This window comes from Gadus chalcogrammus, chromosome 16 (genome assembly GCF_026213295.1).
Source record: "Gadus chalcogrammus isolate NIFS_2021 chromosome 16, NIFS_Gcha_1.0, whole genome shotgun sequence".
In the NCBI taxonomy this organism is placed as follows: Eukaryota; Metazoa; Chordata; class Actinopteri; order Gadiformes; family Gadidae; genus Gadus; species Gadus chalcogrammus.
Window position 1 is genome coordinate 941,333 of NC_079427.1, and position 20,958 is coordinate 962,290.

General features: G+C 43.7%; 3 protein-coding genes across 3 annotated transcripts; 1 reads left to right on the top strand and 2 right to left on the bottom strand.

The window, feature by feature from the left end:
• Positions 1 to 1,959: 1,959 nt before the first annotated feature.
• LOC130406676 (olfactory receptor 1D2-like) lies at positions 1,960 to 6,836 on the bottom strand. Its single transcript, XM_056612360.1, has 2 exons — positions 5,900 to 6,836; positions 1,960 to 2,039 (listed from the first exon to the last, which is right to left on the bottom strand). Exons 1-2 carry the CDS (start codon positions 6,819 to 6,821, stop codon positions 1,960 to 1,962), a joined length of 1,002 nt encoding a protein of 333 aa, XP_056468335.1. The 5' UTR covers positions 6,822 to 6,836.
• Positions 6,837 to 13,412: 6,576 nt separating this feature from the next.
• On the top strand, positions 13,413 to 14,354 carry LOC130406678 (olfactory receptor 11A1-like). Its single transcript, XM_056612363.1, has one exon. It carries the CDS (start codon positions 13,428 to 13,430, stop codon positions 14,352 to 14,354), a length of 927 nt encoding a protein of 308 aa, XP_056468338.1. The 5' UTR covers positions 13,413 to 13,427.
• A 3,710-nt stretch (positions 14,355 to 18,064) lies between these two features.
• Positions 18,065 to 19,009, bottom strand: LOC130406483 (olfactory receptor 11A1-like). Its single transcript, XM_056612083.1, has one exon. The coding sequence runs from the start codon at positions 18,992 to 18,994 to the stop codon at positions 18,065 to 18,067; it is 930 nt and encodes a 309-aa protein (XP_056468058.1). The 5' UTR covers positions 18,995 to 19,009.
• Positions 19,010 to 20,958: the final 1,949 nt, after the last annotated feature.

A 20,958-nucleotide genomic window follows, 5' to 3' on the forward strand; every position in this document is an offset into this window, starting at 1 on the left:
GTTGGGGCAAGTCTTAAATCCTCAGGGAGTTCATTCCAGCTATTTGTTGCATAGTAACTTAATCCTGCTTTCCCATGTTTTATGTTTACTCTGGGGATAATAAACAGATTGGTCTCAGAAGATCTTAGTGGTCTAGAAGGCTTATGTAGTGGAAGGCATATCAGTTAAATATTTTCGGCCTAAACCATGAAGGGATTTATAGATTAGCAACATGATTTTAAAATCAATTCTCTGACCTACAGGAAGCCAATGTAATGATTTAATAATTGGTGTAATATGTTCACATTTTTTGGTCTTTGTTAGAACTCTAGCAGCAGCATTCTGAACAAGCTGAAGCTTCCCTAGAGTTTGTTTTGGGAGACCTGTAAGGAGACCATTGCAGTTATCAAGCTTACTAGTGATAAAGGCATGTACAAGTTTTTGTAGGTCTTCGGTGGACATGAGCCCTCTAAGTCTTGCTACATTTTTGCTACAAGATTTGATGTGACTGTCGAAATGTAAATCTGAATCCATGATAACCCCTAGATTTCTGGCTTTGATTGAGGTTTTCAGGGCCAGAGAGTTAAGGTGTTGGGTTACTTTAAGCCTTTCAGTTTTAGAACCAAATACAATTATCTCTGTTTTGTCTTCATTTAGTTGAAGGAAATTTCGGCACATCCAGTCTTTCACTTGCTCAATGCACTGGCACAGCAGATCTATGGGCCGATAGTCATTTGTTGATAGCGATACATAGATTTGCGTGTCATCAGCATAGCAATGATGGTCAATATTGTTATTTTGCATGATTTGCCCTAGTGGGAGCATGTAGATGTTGAAAAAAGGGGGTCCTAAGATCGAACCTTGTGGGACTCCACATGTCACATTGGTTGATTCTGATACAAAGTCGCCAATGGAAACAAAGTAGTACCAATTTTGTAGGTAGGACCTGAACCAATTTAACACTGCGCCTGAAAGCCCCACCCAGTTTTCTAACCTGTCCAAAAGCATTGTATGGTCTAAAGTGTTGAATGCAGCACTGAGATCTAGTAGCATTAGTATTGAGGTTTTGCCAGAGTCTGTGTTAAGACGGATGTCGTTTACAACTTTAATAAGGGCGGTCTCGGTGCTGTGCAGGGGTCGAAATCCTGATTGGAAGGTGTCATAGCAACCAGTCGATGCCAGGAAGTGATTAAGTTGCTGGAGGACAACTTTCTCAATGATTTTACTTATAAAGGGTAGATTTGATATTGCTCCGTAGTTGTTAATAATAGAGGCATCTAGGCTCCACTTTTTTAAAAGTGGTTTAATAACAGCAGTTTTCAAAGCTTTTGGGAAATTGCCTGACTGGAGAGAGTTGTTAACTATCTGCAATATGTCTATTACTAGGCAGTCAAAAACAAGAGGTTCTTAAAGAGGTTGGTAGGTAAAGTATCAAGGCAACAGGTGGATGGCTTTAGTTGTGTCACAGTTTCCACAAGAGTTTTAGGGTGCACTCACACGAGGCCATCTGGCCGTGGCACTGGCCGTTTTCACACCTAACCGTGTCAAAAATGACAGTGTGAGTGTGGCCAGTCTGGCCAGGCCAGGCCAGGCCAACTTGGCCACTTGGGAGAGGTGTGCTGCTACAGTACGGGCCGCCACGGTACAGATGCTAATGAGCCGACCCGCGCATACGCACGGCTACGCAACCTGAGCTGGATGACGTATAGTCCCTGCGACGACCATGGACATAATAAAGGCGACAAGCCTTCTTTCCCATTAAACGGTAAACATGGCGTCAAGCGGTTCAACTGTTGGTTCACGTTGGTCCCATAGAGATGTCAAGTGTCTGTTAGCCATTTGGGCATTTGGGCTCCAAATAAGCAACAGACTCAGCAAAGTGCGAACTGTGTTCTCTGTGTTGTTGTCCATTGTTGTTAAAACTCTGACTGGGGGCAGACTTTATTATGGTCCATGCAGCGGACGCTTGGTGATGACGTGTCACGACGTGATGACGTATATACAAGAGCCTACCTTGGCCAGGCCACAGTTGCGATGGCCAATGGCCACGGCCTGATGGCCTAGTGTGAGTGCAGGCCAGAGAACAGGGGGCCAGTTGAGCACGGTTAGGTGTGAAAACGGCCAACGGCCACGGCCAGATGGCCTAGTGTTAGTGCACCCTTAGGGCCCTTCTTGCATCCGGCGCAAGTGACTTAGTCACTGGCGCATGTGTCGTTGCTAGTTTACAACTGGTGCAGAGCATTCTTTTCCCACCACCGCCACTCGCCGGTAAATTAGGGATTGATCATGTGCCCCAAGGGGCGGTTCGGCGGAAGGAGGAGGCATGTTCTGGCGCAAACGGTATTTTGCCGTTTCTGAATACCATTGCACTACTGACCAGGAAATACCTGGTTTAAAGTCAGTGGCGCGTTGTTCAGATGCTATTTTAAGGGCGCATGCGATGCATACGGATTGCTTGTGCACCTCGCGCATACACTTTGCTTCTCCCATCTACCTAGCCACACATTCTTGGTAAATTATTTGGGAAAGAACAGCTGATGCAGCGGTAATAAGTTGTACTTTTAAATCAATGCATCTGCAAACACCGTACAGCAAACACATATTTTCTTGACACAGACATCGTTTATAGGCCTACATGCCCATAACTTTTAGGATTGATGAGTATTTGATCGTGAAAAACATTGTTTTACCGCGAGTGAGTGTTAAAAAGAATGAATGAATGCGTGCGCGCGTGTGTGCTCTGTTTAAACACACGCAAACTAAACACGTAACGCATAATACAATCAATGGCAATGTCTATTACCGCGGGGACACATGCATATTAGGATAGCATACAATACTGATAAGAAACAATGTTTATAATGTATTGCGTATATCATTAAATAGAACCACAGTTACCGCATATAATATGTTAGGCCTATATCATATACGTTTTCTTTGCCGAAATTTATTTGAGGACTCAGTAGGCTATTTCTGAAGTTGTGGAAGAAAACCCCTTATTCCATGTGTGAATTAGGCCATATTATTTGGCAATAAACTGAGCCATTTGCAGTTTGAAATTCATGTGCATCTGTCTCATCGGAGACTGCAGACCCGCTGTCAAAATATCAACTCGTCGATTCAAATGCGCTCATATGGCTCTTAAAGTGGATGGGAGCTGGCACTCTCATTGGTTTGTTGGACGTTACGCCCAAACCACACCTACGGGTAACTAGGCTGCTTCAGACCAACCCTTTTGACACTTGCGCCGCAACGCAAGTGTCATTTATCCGCCTGTAAAATAGCGATAGCGCCGTAGAACCGCCCACAAAGCTACTTGCGCTTTGCGCTTCCCACTTGCGTTTCAGGCCGTTAAAATAGGGCCCTTAGAGTCTATAACATTAAAACATGCCACCCAGGGGCGATTCTAGGTACGGGGGGGGGGGATTTTTTTATTTATTTTTTTGGCTCTAGGGGGCCCCCCTCGTGGCCCGGGGCCCCCAAACAATTGCGGGGCCCCAGGCAGTTGCCTGGTATGCCTAATGGGATGCGGCGCCTCTGATGCCACCCTTGCCATGTTACTTTTGCCTGAACAGGGTGGTAGTCCAACATTTTTGTTTGAAGTGGAGATATTGATGGCGCGTCTGATGCCTTCAATTTTATCAGTATAAAAACGAAGACAAGAAATAATACGAGTGTTGTCCAGTAAGCTGTCTGGTTTTATTTCATGGTTTCCCAACCAGTGGGTTGGGGCCCCTGGGGGGCTCCTGCCGGGCTACAGGTTCAGGGCTGGAGATGGCGGACTTGTGTGAGAAAGATATTGGTTGATACAATTTTCAGAAAGTAAAACATTTTTAAATGTTTGAAGGATCTTATTAAGGTCCTGTATGTAAAGATAGACCTTTTAATGAATAATAGCCACGAGTGAATAACTGCAAATAACTAAGTAAACTAGAAAATGCATTTCCTGCAGAAAATGCGTTGAGTGCTGTAGTGTAAAGTGAGGTTGAAAATAGGTTTCAGTGAAGCCACATAGTTTACGACGTAAAGAAATATTGAATGCCTTGAATCAAGGAAGATATATTGGAAAAGAGTTCCAGGGTCTAAATGCAGTAAATAATGTCAACATGCACACCATTTAAAAAATGTGAAATGGTTGTAAACAAATAAAGTGTAGGAGTTAAAGAAATAGCTTGAATACATTTGAGATAAAATATGGAATAGCTCAGCTGTTCTGATAGTTTGAAATGGTTGAATCAAGTGTGTGTGTGTGTGTGTGTGTGTGTGTGTGTGTGTGTGTGTGTGTGTGTGTGTGTGTGTGTGTGTGTGTGTGTGTGTGTGTGTGTGTGTGTGTGTGTGTGTGTGTGTGTCACTTGTAGTCACCAGGAAAAGTGTGTACTGATCACTTTGTGAACTACTTCTGATCACTTTGTGAACTACTACTGATCCCTTAGTGAAGTACTACTAATCACTTACTGAACTACTATTGATCACTAAGTTAACTAGTTAAGTTTCCCACCCGGGGTGATCAGACTCTTGACTATTATTCCTCTCAACTAAGTGACGCTATAAACCCCTTCCCCGGCCCTCCTCCCAACCTGCAGACAGCGCCTAAAACAAGATAAACATGGTAAGGGATAAGCTCAGAGCATGACCTCTGCCCTTAGCCCTGGGTGCACTCTGTCCCCCACTGCACTCTGTCCCCCACTACGGCTGACCTGAGGAGAGTTTAATAAACAGTTACTCCTCTGAAGTCGTCAGGGCCAGACGGCCTTCATGGCCGTGTCTTCAGAGGTTTCGCCGTCCAGCTAGCGGAGGTTTTCATCTCCATATTCACCCTGAAACAGTCTGCAGTCCCTCCTGCTTCAAACAGACGACTATTGTCCCCCTACCCAAGAAACCTTCCATCACCTGCCTGAATGACTCCCACCCCGTAGCACTGACCCCTATCGTCATGAAGTGCTTTGAGCGGCTTCATGACACCCAACAGTGCCCTGACCATACACAAACCTCCCCTCTGGAAAAGGGAAGCAGCAGTAGCAGTTCAGGTAGTGAGCTATCACATTGTTAACTTCTACCATTCATTACTAGTGAACTACTACTAACCACTTGGTGAACTACGTCTGATCACTCAGTGAACACTACTATTAACCACTTTGCGAACTACTATTCATCGCTTCGTTCACTTCGACCTATAACTTACTGAACTAATCCTTGAGTTTGGTACAGTGGTCCCTGAGACATCGGTATTGGGAGAAGCTGTTGGTAGTTGGATCTCTGTGTTAAGAAGATGGTACAAATAACATGAAACCTTAAAGGTTGGGTATGGGATTTGCGAAACGCCAGCAGATTTTGAAAATACACAACTCAAATGGTCCTACCCCCTCTCCTTCAACGCTGACTCTGACTCCACCCATTCCAAGTACCTGGACGCGCAATCATGCACGAGCGCGAACACAGATGCGCGAGAGCGAGCCGGGCTAGCGTATGTTTTCGTTAAACAACATGGCGAATAGAATTGTCTTCTACTGCTAGGTCCAAATGTGGATTAACTAGTTCCAGTAGCTACCGCCGGATAACAACAAACAGGAGCTTGCTCTGGGTCACGAGCTCTGGGTCACGAGTACTGCACGAAGGGGTCGCGCGCGGGGCGCGGGGAAGGGCAGTACGACCGTTTGATTGATGTACATACTGTCCAATGCAACTTGGTGGCTCTGGAAATCATTGGCTGGAGTTTTTCGAGCCCTGCCCGTTCCACAGATGATTGACTTGTTTAATTTTCATGTCAGTACTTCTAACTCAGTGGCTGTAAGTGGGTTATTATAAGGATTTCAAGTAATTTTGCAAAAATGGCCAAAAAAGCGAATTCCATACCCAACCTTTAAATGATCATGATGATATGTAAGCATTCACCTAATTTATTAATACATTTTAAACATACACGATTTAATGAGTGAAAACACTTTAGCATTTCTGATTTCCGACATCCTAAATCCGTACATAATTGGGTTAAATAGTGGCTGGCCGATCAGAAAGTACAAGGATAAAAATACACGCAGAAGATTGGGAACACCAGTTGTGTCGAATCTACTTTGCAGCGTCTCAAAACAACAGCCGAAGGTGAAGTTGATCAGGGAGGCGATGTGGGGGCTGCAGGTTCTGACTGCTTTCTGCCTGGTCTCTTTGGAACTGGAAAGACACACCCTGAGGATCTTGGCGTAGGAGAACAGGATGGGGATGAGGGGAACCAGGATAGTCAGGGTTCCGGAGATGAACCCATAGATATTATTAAGGCTTGTTTCAGTACACGCCAGTTTGACCACATAGTAGTTATGACAGTACAGCCGGTCAATGACGTTCCCACACAGCGTTAAACGAAGATTCAGACAAAGAGTAATTAAGAACTTGATAAGAGAGTACAGCCAAATGAGAGCGATGAACAGAGCCACCTTGTTAGAGGTCAGCCGAGCCTTATAATGCAGAGGACAGCAGATAGCAAGGTACCTATCATAGGACATCACAGCCAGGTTACAAAACTCCACAGATGCATAGGTGTACAAGCAGTAGATCTGAAGGAAACACATGGATCTAGATATGGTGTGAGTGTCTGAGGTGATCTGCAGCAGGAGGAATGGAAATAGACCAGCGCTACCATACAGTTCATTAACCAACAGGCTACACAGAAACACATACATAGGCTCATGTAGGCTCCTCTTCATACAAATAGTTAGAATGAGAAAAGCATTTGCAACCACAATCACAATGTACAGCATCAAAACAATCACAAAATATAAGTACTTCAGATAGCCCATGTCCAGGTAGGCAGTCAGTATGAAATATGGAAACTGGCTTGAATTGACCATGATACCTTTCACTCTCAGAAGAAGTTCATCACAGGAGATTGGTCTATGTTCCTGTTTTAGGAATATTATCGTGTTGTCTTTTAGAAGAATGTCCCGACATAAATTATTTCAAACTAAAAATAAGACTCATATCTGATGACGTCTCTCATCTTGGACATCTGAAGACACTTTCCATCAAATAATTTAGTGTTATCCCCACACCTGACTGCCATACACTTACCACTCCCTCTCTGAGCCTAGAACATGACCTCACATCTTTAAAACAGTTTCAAATGAAAGAGGGAAGATGTAGCAGACATTGTGGCCTCTGGTTTAACCAGGACCTCCAGTCCGTCAGACTGAGCTAAGGCTCTCCTCTGCTCCTATAAAGCTTCTCTCAGCCCCAGGAACCATGGGAGCAGGACCTCTGACAACATCAACCAGGGACCAACTGGAACCTGCTACATCTTTTACACGTGCACATTGGTGGCTTGTTGTGATAAATCAGTATGACTAACATCTCACGCCTGGGGAACATCAAGGATGAAATATTGCTCTTTATGATCCTTGTTTTTCTAAATACTTAACTACTTTCCCAACAATTATAATAATTACTTCTGATAGTGGTGAAAAAAGAATTTGGTGTAAATAATGACTTCTTAATATTTAATTTATAAAGATATACTTCATTTGTTGCTCTTCTTGATGTGCTCTTGGATGAAACAATGGAGGCGTTCCCCAGGGCTCTGTCTTTGGAACCCTCCTCTTCCTCGTTTACAGCCCCCACCTCTCTGTGGAACCCTCCTCTTCCTCGTTTACAGACCCCACCTCTCTGAGCGCACCGTTTAAGTTTGAAAGTTTAAAAGTTTGTGTGTCTGTTACGCTATGTGATACAGTACCGTTTACACAGCACAGTATATGTTCTATAGCCACCATTGCACTAAATGGTAACACTTGAATACGTTATGCAAATATGCAACTTGTTTGTTGAAATGTTAATAAATGGGAGCTTCCTCAAGCAGCCATCTCTTTCCCGACAATCCCCTCTGTGCACGAAACCTTGCATATGGTAATTAAACATTAAAACACCCGCGGCTTATAGTCCAGTGCGGCTTATCTATGTACACATCATTCAATTTAGCTTCTGCGGCTTATACTCCGGTGCGCCTTATAGTGCGGAAAATAAGGTACTTGATATATAGTATGTGAATTAATTATTAGTTACTTTAGGAACTAGTTGTTATACTATATCTAAAGTTGTTTTCATGAATTGGGTAAAGTAGTTATAACAAACTATACCAAGTAGTTATGCTGCCCTATGATTTAGTTGTTATAAACTATATCAACTATAAAAAGTCGTTAATCAGTAATACACTATTCTATCTGAAGTAGTAAATATATACAATTTCAAGTAGTTAATATACATATATAAATATACATATATATGATATAATGTATTATATGAGCTAGTTAATATGCACCATATAAAGTAGTTCATATGTACTTCATGAAGTAGTTATAATCATCATGGGGAGTCGAGATTGATGGTCATCCTGGGGTATCCTTCTTGTGGGTCCTCAGATGACTAATCAGGCCAATTCTGGAGCCACATGCTCTACTGCAGTGTGGGCATGGATGTGGGGTGCAAGGGGGAGGGATTGGGGGGGCCTGTTTTGTGGTGAACCCCTCCTGTCGAAGTTGGTCCTCAGGGAAAGTGGCACCTTCCCTCTCAGGCCGTTTCTCCAGGTGGATCTGTGTAGTGCAGTTTGAGGTTTGTCCTAATGTTGTCCTTGTGATGTTTTTCTGGCCTCCAGGTGCACGGTGGCCAATTGAAAGCTGGGAGTAGAGTATCTGCTTTGGGAGGCGAGTATCGGGCACCCATATGACATGGCCTGTCCATCGCAGCCGATGCTTTGTGATAGTGGTGGTCATGCTGTGTATGTTTGCATCGTCCAGGATGCTGATGTTTGTCCGCTTCTCATCCCAGCTGACACGCAGGATTTTTCTGAGGTGTCTCTGATGGTAGGACTCCAAAGATCTTAGATGCCTGCTGTATATTGTCCATGTCTTTGCTCCATACAGGAGTGCGGGAGGGAGACTGCTTCATATATAAACAAATTAGTCCTAGCAAGCCGATCTGGATTCTCAAAGACCCTTTTGCAGAGCTTTGCAAAAGCTCCACTTGCACAGTAGATTCTATTTTGTATTTCACTGTCAATGTCTGCTTTTTAGGAGAGGTGGCTACCCAGATATGGAAAGCGGTCCACATTCAGAAGGCATTCATTTGCAATTGTTATTGTTGGCGGAGGTGCGAAGGTGGAGGCTGATGGAGAAAGGGGTCTTTGATGTTCAGGGTCAGTCCGAGGAGCTTGTAAGCCCTAGCAAAAGCATTCAATATGATCTGTAGATCTTCTTCTGTGTGGGCCACAGTAGCATTGTCATAGGCATATTGCAGCTCCATGATGGAAGAGTGGGAGAGCTTTGATTTGGCTTTAAATCTGTTTAGGTTGAACAGTTTGGCATCTGTTCTGAAGACAAACTGGACGCCAGGGGGTAGATTGTTACCATTGAGGTGGGGGATGGTTGCTATAAAGACTGTGAAAAGGGTTGGGGCAATAATGCAGCCTTGTTTGACTCCAGTTTCAACCTTGAAAGGTTCAGTCTCAGAGCCATTGCAGAGGACAGCTGCTGACATGTTGTCATGGAGCAGTATATCAGGATCCTGATATACTTTTCTGGGCATCCACACTTGGATTGGATTGTCCAAACGGCCTGGCGGTTACTGAATCAAAGGCTTTTGTTAGATCTATGAAGGCCATGTATAGTGATTTGTTTTTCCGTGTAACTGTCTGGTTGTTTAGATCATATCAGTTGTGCCACAGGCAGAACGGAAGCGACACTGTGTTTCAGGGAGGACCTCCTCTGATAGAGGGAGGAATCTCTTAAAAAGAATGCGGGTGATGATCTTCCTGTTGATCGATAGGAGTGAGATTCCCCTGTAGTTGCCACAATCTGCTTTGTCACCTTTCTTGAAAAGGATGACAATCAGTGCATCCCTAAGGTCTGATGGTATCACCTCCTGGTCCCAGATCTTCATAATGAGGGCATGTATGTGCTGATGGAGGTTAGCCCCTCTGGCCTTCAGGATTTCTGCAGGAATCCCAACAGGGCCGTTGGCTTTGTTGTTGTATCGCTGAGACGGCATCGCAGACCTCCAGCGGACTCTGTGGATCAGCCTTCCTTCCCTGGGTATTGTGGGACACTGTTAAGGACCTCCTCCTCAATTGTTGTTCTCTGGTTTAACAGATCCTTGAAGTGTCCCTTCCAGCGTGCCTTGATCTCCTCCTCTGTTTTCAAGATGTTCCTTCTGTCTTTCGACCGGTCGCTTTCGACCTTTTGACCGGTCGCTGGTTCCTGGGTATATTGCTTTGGTGGCATTGAAGAAAAACCCCTCGTGTCTCCTTTGTCCGCCAGATGTTGGAATACTTGTGCTTCTTCTGTCAACCACTTTGAACAATGGCCCTAGCGGTTGAGTGAGCTTTCCTTTTGGTTTGGCAAGTGATGTCCTTCTGCCATGCACAAAAGGCGTGCCGTTTTTTGGAAATAAGATGTTCGATTTCCTGGTCATTGTCATCAAACCAGTCCTGGTGCCTCTTAGATTTAAGACCCAGCACTGCCTGTCCAGGGTTAGGATGGTGGATTTCAGCAGGTTCCAATGTACTTCGATGTCGTCAGGGTACGCTGGTGGTGGGCTATCAAATAAAGCAGCTTGGAGGAGCTCTTGAATGTCAACATCCTTGATGTTTATGGTGGGACGGCAATGCTTTTTCCTCCCTCTTCTTTTGGGCATTAGTCTGATGGCCATGGAAGAGCGGATGAGACAATGGTCTGTCCAACATCCATCCGTACTGGTCATTGCTCTTGTGAGATGCACATCACGTCTGTCCCTGGCTCGAACAATAACGTAGTCGATCAGATGCCAAGGCTTGGATCGAGGGTGCATGGAGTTCATATTCCCTACCCCCTCTTTTCCCATGGTGCCACTCCATGTTGTAGAATCCCGATCCACTCTGGCACTGAAGTCCCCAAGGAGGATGATTTTGTCTTCTTTTGGGATGACTGGCAAGATGTTACCTAGGCTGGCATAGAAGGCTTCTTTGATGTCATCTTGTGAGTCCAGAGTGGGAGCATATGCACACACGACAGTGGCCATCCGGTTGCTTTCAAGCTTTAGTCGGACTGTCATAAGGCGCTCGCTGATGCCTTGGGGCAGTTCATTGAGTTGTCTTACCAGGTTGTTTTTGATGGCAAAGCCAGCCCTGTGTTTCCTTGGTTCACCAGCAGACCTGCCCTTCCAAAAGAAGGTATATCTTTTCTTCTCTCAGTTTCCCTTCTTCCGCCAGTCTGGTCTCGGATAAGGCTGCAATGTCGACATTGAACCTTTGCAGTTCTCTTGCTACGAAGGCTGTGCGTCTTTCTGGCCGTTCATTGGCGTTTTCTCTGTTTCTTTTTCTGACCGCATGGAGGAGGTCCCAGTGGACGCGGTAATCCAGCCAGGAAGGTAGTGAGGCAGACGATCTTTTGGGATGTTGGGAGAAGGGATTGCACAAAGTATATTCTATATATTATTTTTGTAGTTATATAGCTATTATGTACTGATTAAGTAATTAATATGTGCTGTATTAATTAGTTACAATAAACGCTATGATATAGTTATTATGTACCATATGAAGTAGTTATGATAAGTATATTGATTATTAATTACAAACTATATGATGTGCTATATAATGTCGTGAATCCGAAGGATTTTAATTAGTAAATATAATCGATATGATGTAGTTATTTTGTGCTAAATAAAGTAGTGAATCTGGAGGATATTATTTAGTAATTATGAACTTCATGATGCAGTTATTATGGACCATATGAAGTAGTTAATAAGTACTAAACTATAGTGGTACGAGACTTTACTTTGTCCCATATTCCTGAGCTTGTCCAGCGAACAAATATCAAGATAGAAGAACCTTATGTAATGAGGGCGGAAAGGCAAACCCATTAAAGCTCTGTATATGTTACGCCGTGTCCTGCTACACGGTCAAACACCTCCACTTACTGGCCGCTTGACGCCATTGGTCCTCATTCTCCCGACACACCTGTCTGTAATCTGCAATATCCATTCCCTACTTCGGCCTGGGTTCTCCAATCAGCCGGCGCCAGTTCGTCGTTTACAACTTCCCAGTTCGTATCGGTCCTACTAGCATTTACTAAGATCAGTTCATTTTCCCTGTTCTCCTCGTAACCCTCTTCCCTAGTTCTCCGTCCGTCACTCTGCCTACCTGTTGCCGAACCCCTGCCTGCCTGACTACCCGCCTGTCGCCGAGTCCTTGCCTGCCTGACTGACTCCGTGACCGAACCCTCGCCTGCCTTTCTACCGCTTGCCTAGCACCAGCTTGTTGTCTACCCCTTGTCCCAATAAATCCCACTTCCTTTCACTCCGTCTCTGCCTCCCTGTGTCCAGCGTTTGGGTCCCCTCGTCCTGTCCGTCCCTTAACACTATATTTATCATGAAATAATAATTACAACTAAGAATTAAGAATAAGACTTATAGTTAATTACAGCTGGTTTAAAAATCTGTTTTAAAAGTAATAGCTGTGACTCTGAAGTTAATAAAGAAGTTATGCACCAATGTGTAAGTGTAAAAGATGTCTCAGGTGTCTGACGGACTGAAGGTCCTGTTTGAAGAAGAGCCCACAATGTCTGCTTCATCTTCCCCCTGTCATTTGTAACAGTTTTGAAGATGTGAGGTCATTTTCTAGGCGCAGAGAGGAAGGAGTAAGTGTATGGAGGTTAGGTATGGGGATCACACTAAATGTTCTGATGGAAAGTGTCTTCTGATGTGTCTTTATGTCCATGATATTTCCTCAAAAGTTGTAACAGGATTTGATTTAAGAGTCATAAAGATAATGTCATACATTGTCAAGAAGAATTCCTCTAGCCAATCAGGAAAGAGATGCCCTGACTGGTCAGAAATGAGTCAGGAATGAGCCAGGATCAGTCTTAATTCGTAATGGTCTCATACAGAGGGCTTTGTGGTCAACTAGGAACAGATATTCACACTTTCACCCACTTATAGCTAATGGACGGGTATGGCATTCCTTAACAAATCACGCACAAATTGAATCTGAACCACAACATCTTTAACCATGCATAAATAAAAGAAATACAATATTGTTAATGTTGTCTTATATTTGCCCATATCTCCTAGTAAACCAGTAGTTTTCACAGCTGAAAACCACAAATAAAGAAGTTAATAAAGAAGTTATGCACCAATGTGTACGTGTAAAAGATGTCTCTGGTTCCATTTGGTCCCTGGTTGATGATGTCAGAGGTCCTGCTCCCATGGTTCCCGGTGTTGAGAGAAGCTTTAAATGAGCAGAGGAGATCCTTAGCTCAGTCTGACGGACTGGAGGTCCTGGTTGAAGCAGAGGCCACAATGTCTGCTACATCTTCCCTCTTTCATTTGAAACAGATTTAAAGATGTGATGGTCATGTTCTAGGCTCAGAGGTGGAGTGGTAAGTGTTTGGATGCCAATCTCCTGTGATAAACGTCGGCTGAGAGTGAAATTTATCATGGTCAATTCAAGCCAGATTCCATATTTCATACTGACTGCCTACTTTGACATGGGCTATCTGAAGTACTTATATTTTGTGATTGTTTTGATGCTGTACATTGTAATTGTGTTTGCGAATGCTTTGCTCATTGTAACTATTTGTATGAAGAGGAGCCTACATGAGCCTATGTATGTGTTTCTGTGTAGCCTGTTGGTTAATCAGCTGTACGGTAGCGCTGGTCTATTTCCATTCCTCCTGCTGCAGATCACCTCAGACACTCACACCATATCTAGATCCATGTGTTTCCTACAGATCTACTGCATCTACACGTATGCAACTGTGGAGTTTTGTAACCTGGCTGTGATGTCCTATGATAGGTACCTTGCTATCTGCTGTCCTCTGCATTATAAGGCTCGGCTGACCTCTAAAAAGGTGGCTCTGTTGATCGCTCTCGTATGGCTGTACTCTTTTATCGAGTTCCTAATAATTCTTTGTCTGAATCTCCGTCTAAAACTCTGTGGGAATGTTATGGACCGGCTATACTGTCAAAACTACTATGTGACCAAACTGGCGTGTTCTGACACCACAGTTAACAATATCTATGGACTTTTTGCAATGTTTCTGACTGTTTTTGTTCCATTGATCCCCATCCTGTACTCCTACACCAAGATCCTCAGGGTTTGTTTTAATGGTTCTAAAGAGACCAGACAGAAAGCAGTCAGTACCTGCAGCCCCCACATCGCCTCCCTGATCAATTTCTCTTTTGGGTGTTGTTTTGAAGTATTTCAGAGTAGATTCAATATGAGCGGCATTCCCGGGATAATGCGCATAGTTTTATCACTGTACTTTCTCACCATCCAACCACTCTTTAACCCTATCATTTATGGACTGAGGTTATCTAAAATAAGACAGATGTGTAGAAATGTTGTTGTCTGCAATAAGTAAAGCCAAGGATATCCTTTTATCGTTTATTGTTCCCTTACATAACGATAGTAAGTGTGACCTCTTAAAACACTTATTATAAGGTTAAGTCAATTTCCGAAATATTTTCCTTAATCACAGTTTCAGTCTTCAAGTGCTTCACAGGCCACATTACACGACTCCCTAGCCTTCTGGTTAAGGCAGGGTTCTGGTTCAGGGTCATTAGGGGTTTTGAACGGGGATAAGTTTAGTAGAATAAGGGTTAATAGGAGTCGAGTCATGGTGGCAGGGTTATGTTCAGGGCTAGGGTTAGATCAGACGTTACTTAATATGATGCACATAAGCTAGCCTGCCCCTTTACAAAGCCATTCATCATTCTGATTATCTTTTTAATCTCCCTATGTTGCTGATTTAAGGTTGATAGTATAACGGTTCAATAAAATGTGAAAAAGTTTATTGAAAGAATATCAATTAAATGTGTGTTTCTTCCATTTGAATGCAAGCACAGAGGTCTCTGACCAGCTTCTGGGCATATTGGCTGTTGGATCGGTGAAGACTTCAGATTTCAGACTTTATTGTCATTGTGCATTGTGCACTTGTACAACGAAATTGGGTTGGTGCTCACCACCCACAGTGCAAAATAAAGCAGTGCAAAAAGCAAAATGCAAACAGAAACAACAGCAATAGGCACAACAAATATGCAGACATAAAATATATGTGTATTTAAAAAAAAAAAAATACGGTAGAGGATTTCACATGTCCAGGGGGGGGGGTCAGGCGTTTAGTAGACGAATTGCCCAGGGGTAGCAGGTATTCCTCAGCCTGTATGTCCGGCTCCCAAGGGACCTGTGTGTCCTACCGGAAGGGAGGAGTTGGAAGAGGCCATTTCCGGGGTGTGATGGGTCACTCATCATTCTTCTTGCCCTATTCAGCCCCTGGGAGGTTGCAATGTCCTCCATGGAGGGCAGGGGGCAGCCGATGATTTTTCCTGCTGTCTTAATATCCCCCTGCAGGGTTTTCCTGTCTCTGGCTGTGCAGTTTGCGTACCACACCGTAATGCCAAACATCGGTACACTTTAGACAGCAGAGTGGTAGAAGGTCTGCAGCAGCTGTGTCCCTTCCTGGCATTTTCTCAGTAGTCTTAGAAAATATAGCCTCTGCTGAGCCTTCCCGACCACCGCAGCCGTGTTGGTTTGCCAGGTGAGGTCCTTACTGACCTGCACCCCCAGAAAGTTGAAGCAGGAGACCCTCTCCACACAGACCCCGTCTATCTGCAGTGGGGCGAGGTCTCCTCTCGTCCTCCAGAACTCTCTCATGGAAGGCTGTGGATGTGTAGCTTCAGCCTGTGTCCGTCTCATTGGAGGTGTGGATCCACACTTCTGCTCCCCTGTGAGGGAGTTGTTCTGTCGTGCTTACGCTCCTCATGAAGTCCCAAGGGAAAGGAGTTGACATGGGCCTAGAGCAGTTAGCTGTTCAACCCCCTTTACGCCCAGACCAGATTTTCACCCATTTTGAATTCTGACTTTTGATTAGTTGTTTGACCTATTTACAGCAAATTGCTCATCAGTGGATCATCAGTGATACACAGCGATTATAAAAAAAAGTTGATTTGAGAAATGACATGAATTTCAACAGGCTTATTTTTATCCAAATCATCCAATGCTACAAGATATTGGTGCACAATGTGAAAAAAAAAGCTTCCCATTTGCCAACCATGGGCGCTAAGGGAAGTAGAGCACATCTTTGAGAGTCCTACACTGTAAGTCTATCAGCTCATATACATTACTCATTCATTTATTGTTTGTGTATTATAAACCAGCTCATGTTGCATCAATGTTGAAACTCTTCTGGGCGCTGAGTTGTCTCCATCTTTCTAATGCAACTCCATTTTTGTGTTTCAGCACGGATTGGTCACAGAGCATTAGAAAGAGGATGAGGCTTTTTAGGTAAGGTCGAATCTGATCCGATCTCAGTGGATCCGGTTGGTTTGCTTGCTTCCATGGCTGCAGCACACTGTGTTTGTCTGCTAAAAAGCATCACATCTCGCAACCCAGGTGACTCTGAGAATAGTGGATCAATACACACAGGGTGACCCTGAGAATAGTGGATCATTACACATAGGCCACAACTAAGAGTTCTGACCGAGCGCAGAAACTCAAAGGAGGAGTTACTGGCTTTAGTGTTGATGTCAGAGAAGCCAGTATTTCCATTTATGCACGTTTCCTAAATCTTTGATGACATATTATGCAAATCGTATGATTCAGTGCATTACATTTGTTACTTATTGTAGATTGAACCATCAAATAACATTATGCAGTTAAGAAGCAATCACTAACAATCAACAAATGGTCCAATAATAATTTACTAATGGTGTTCATGTATACTCTTAGTGTACATGTCAACTGAGGCAGTGGTGTTCATGTTAACTAAGGCATTCATTAATAAATTATTTCTTCTACACTCTATTCACCCTAACCAACTAACCCTAACATTAACCCTAACCCCAGGCCCATGCCTATGCTGAGGCTCATAATACTTCAGACCTGGTGTTGAGCATACTATAGGTCCATGACCTGGTGTTGAGCATACTATAGATCCATGACCTGGTGTTGAACATGCTATAGGTCCATGACCTGGTGTTGAACATACTATAGATCCATGACCTGGTGTTGATTATACTATAGGTCCATGACCTGGTGTTGAGCATACTATAGGTCCATGGGAATAACCATGCGATTTGAATGGTATTAGGGCAGCATGAACCAGAGGAATATTTCAAAATGTTTTGTGTTCAGTTCAACCTTTATATAAGATATTGCAAATGAAGCCAGTGGAAACACTAAGCCATTTTAAATGACACACCAAGCTTGAAAGAGATTCATTTGTTGATCAGACGAATACTTACAAAAGTGTTGTGGTCAGTTCAACCTTTATTAATATATAATACATAATACTTATGTTTTTATTCTTATTTATGTGTGTGTTGTCTATTTCTTGTATTGTATGTTTTTAAATGGACTTTGAGTCTAATAATAAAAGGATGATGATGACGATTAATAAGAATGAAACACGTTTATGCAATTATGTCCCATTTCCAAAATTGCAAATCAGGATTTTGAAGTTCTTAAAAACAAACCAGGGAATAGTTTTGGATCCGGGCAACTAGATCCAAGCTTACATCATGGTTTGTGTTTCTAAACCAGTGACCACAGAAGGGTCAGTAGTTGAAGTGGATCTTTAGTAAGTTTGACTTGTCTCTACAGCTGTGGAAACCACTTGTTTACTGGGGAAGAAGGGCAAATATAAGACAACATGAACAATATTGTATTTATTTTATTAATGCATGGTTAAAGTTGTTGTAGTTCAGAATCAAATGATACAATTTGAGCGTGACTATTTAAGGAATGCCATTGCCGTCCATTAGCTCTTAGTGGGTGAAAGAGTGGACATCTGTTCCTAGTTGACCACAAAGGCCTCTGTATGAGACCATTACGATTTTAGAATGATCCATTTTGGACAATCAAGGCATCTCTTCATCTTGCCTGTCTATCACATTCTCTTTAAAACTCTTAAATTGAACCTACTACACCTTCTAAGGGGAAATCATAGACATAAAGTTATGCGCGACTATTTGCAAAGAATAAAAGTAAAGAACGACCTATCCTACACAATTATGTAGGATTCACATTAGGTATTATACATCGAATATATATGGAGACATCAAAAAGTGATATCTATATCTTCTTACAGAAAAATACATTTCGACAAATCTGTCTTATTTTAGATAACCTCAGTCCATAAATGATAGGGTTGAAGAGTCCTTGGATTGTTACAAAGTACAGCGATAAAACAATACGCAATATCCTGGGAACACCGGTCATATTATATCTACTCTGAAATATTTCAAATCCACACCCAAAGGTGAAGATCAGTAGGGAGGCGATGTGGGGGCTGCAGGTACTGACTGCTTTCTGTCTGGTCTCTTTAGAACCAACGACGCAAACCCTGAGGATCTTGGTGTAGGAGAACAGGATGGGGATCAATGGAACCCCAATGGTCACAAATGATGCAAAAAGTCCCCAGACATTGTTTACTGTGGTATCAGAACACGCGAGTTTGGTCACATAGTAGATTTGACAGTACATCCGGTCTATGACGTTCCCACAGAGTTTTAAACGGAAAGTCAGAAAAGTAGAAACTAGGAACTTGATAAGAGAGTACAGCCATACAAGAGCGATCAACAGAGCCACCTTGCAAGAGGTCAGCCGAGCCTTATAATGCAGAGGACAGCATATAGCAAGATACCTATCATAGGACATCACAGCCAGGTTACTAAACTCCACAGTGGCATATGTGTACAAGCAGTAGATCTGAAGGAAACATATAGATCTAGATATGGTGTGAGTGTCTGAGGTGATCTGCAGCAGGAGGAATGGAAATAGACCAGCACTACCATACAGTTCATTAACCAACAGGCTACACAGAAACACATACATAGGCTCATGTAGGCTCCTCTTCATACAAATAGTTACAATGAGCAAAGCATTCGCAAACACAATCACAATGTACAGCATCAAAACAATCACAAAATATAAGTACTTCAGATAGCCCATGTCCAGGTAGGCAGTCAGTATGAAATATGGAAACTGGCTTGAATTGACCATGATAAATTTCACTCTCAGAAGAAGTTCATCACAGGAGATTATTGAGCCTTCGTTCCTTTTTTAGGAATGTTATTCGCCTTGTTGTCTTTAGAAGAATATCCCTACATCGATCACTTCAAGTTACAAACAAGACCCATATCTTATTTCTGAAGACACTTTCCATCAGATCATTCAGTGTTATCCCCACACCTGACCGCCACACACTTACCACTCCCTCTCTGAGCCTAGAACATGACCTCACATCTTTAAAACAGTTTCAAATGACAGAGGGAAGATGTAGCAGACATTGTGGCCTCTGGTCTCACCAGGACCTCCAGTCCATCAGACTGAGCTAAGGCTCTCCTCTGCTCCTATAAAGCTTCTCTCAGCCCCAGGAACCATGGGAGCAGGACCTCTGACATCATCAACAAAGGACCAAATGGAACAGGCTATTAATTTACACGTGCACATTGGTGGCTGGTTGTGATAAAACAGTATGACCTACATCTCACGCCTGGGGAACATCAAGGATGAAATATTGCTCTATTTGATCCTTGTCTTTCTAAATTCTAACAATTATGACAATTCCCAACAATTATAATGAATCTGATAGTGCTGAAAAAATATTTGGTGTAAATAATGACTTGTTCATATTGAACTTATAAAGATATATATGCAATGGAGGCGTTCCCCAGGGCTCTGTCTGTGGAACCCTCCTCTTCCTCGTTTACAGCCCCCCCTCTCTGTGGAACCCTCCTCTTCCTCGTTTACAGCCCCCACCTCTCTGTGGAACCCTCCTCTTCCTCGTTTACAGCCCCCCCTCTCTGTGGAACCCTCCTCTTCCTCGTTTACAGACCCTACCTCTCTGTGGAACCCTCCTCTTCCTCGTTTACAGCCCCCACCTCTCTGTGGAACCCTCCTCTTCCTCGTTTACAGCCCCACCTCTCTGTGGAACCCTCCTCTTCCTCGTTTACAGCCCCCACCTCTCTGTGGAACCCTCCTCTTCCTCGTTTACAGCCCCCACCTCTCTGTGGAACCCTCCTCTTCCTCGTTTACAGCCCCACCTCTCTGGGTAACCCTCCTCTTCCTCATTTACAGCCCCCCCTCTCTGTCTAACCCTCCTCTTCCTCGTTTACAGCCCCCACCTCTCTGTGGAACCCTCCTCTTCCTCGTTTACAGCCCCCCCCTCTCTGTGGAACCCTCCTCTTCCTCGTTTACAGCCCCCACCTCTCTGGGGAACCCTCCTCTTCCTCGTTTACAGCCCCACCTCTCTGGGGAACCCTCCTCTTCCTCGTTTACAGCCCCACCTCTCTGTGGAACCCTCCTTTTCCTCGTTTACAGCCCCCACCTCTCTGTGGAACCCTCCTCTTCCTCGTTTACAGCCCCACCTCTCTGTGGAACCCTCCTCTTCCTCGTTTACAGCCCCACCTCTCTGTGGAACCCTCCTCTTCCTCGTTTACAGCCCCACCTCTCTGTGGAACCCTCCTCTTCCTCGTTTACAGCCCCCACCTCTCTGTGGAACCCTCCTCTTCCTCGTTTACAGCCCCACCTCTCTGTGGAACCCTCCTCTTCCTCGTTTACAGCCCCACCTCTCTGTGGAACCCTCCTCTTCCTCGTTTACAGCCCCCACCTCTCTGTGGAACCCTCCTCTTCCTCGTTTACAGCCCCCACCTCTCTGTGGAACCCTCCTCTTCCTCGTTTACAGCCCCCCCCCTCTGGGAGGCCATCACCAAATGTGTCTTCTATTGAACACATCTCCAGATTGACTGAAGTAGTCATTATGTACGACAAGAAGTAGTTAATAAAAAATATATGAAGCAATTAGTGTGGACTATATGAAGTAGTTAATATGTACTATATGAAGTAGTCATTATCAAATATATGAAGTAGTTAGTGTGTACTATATGAAGTAGTTAATATGTACTATATGAAGTAGTCATTATCAAATATATGAAGTAGTTAGTGTGTACTATATGAAGTAGTTA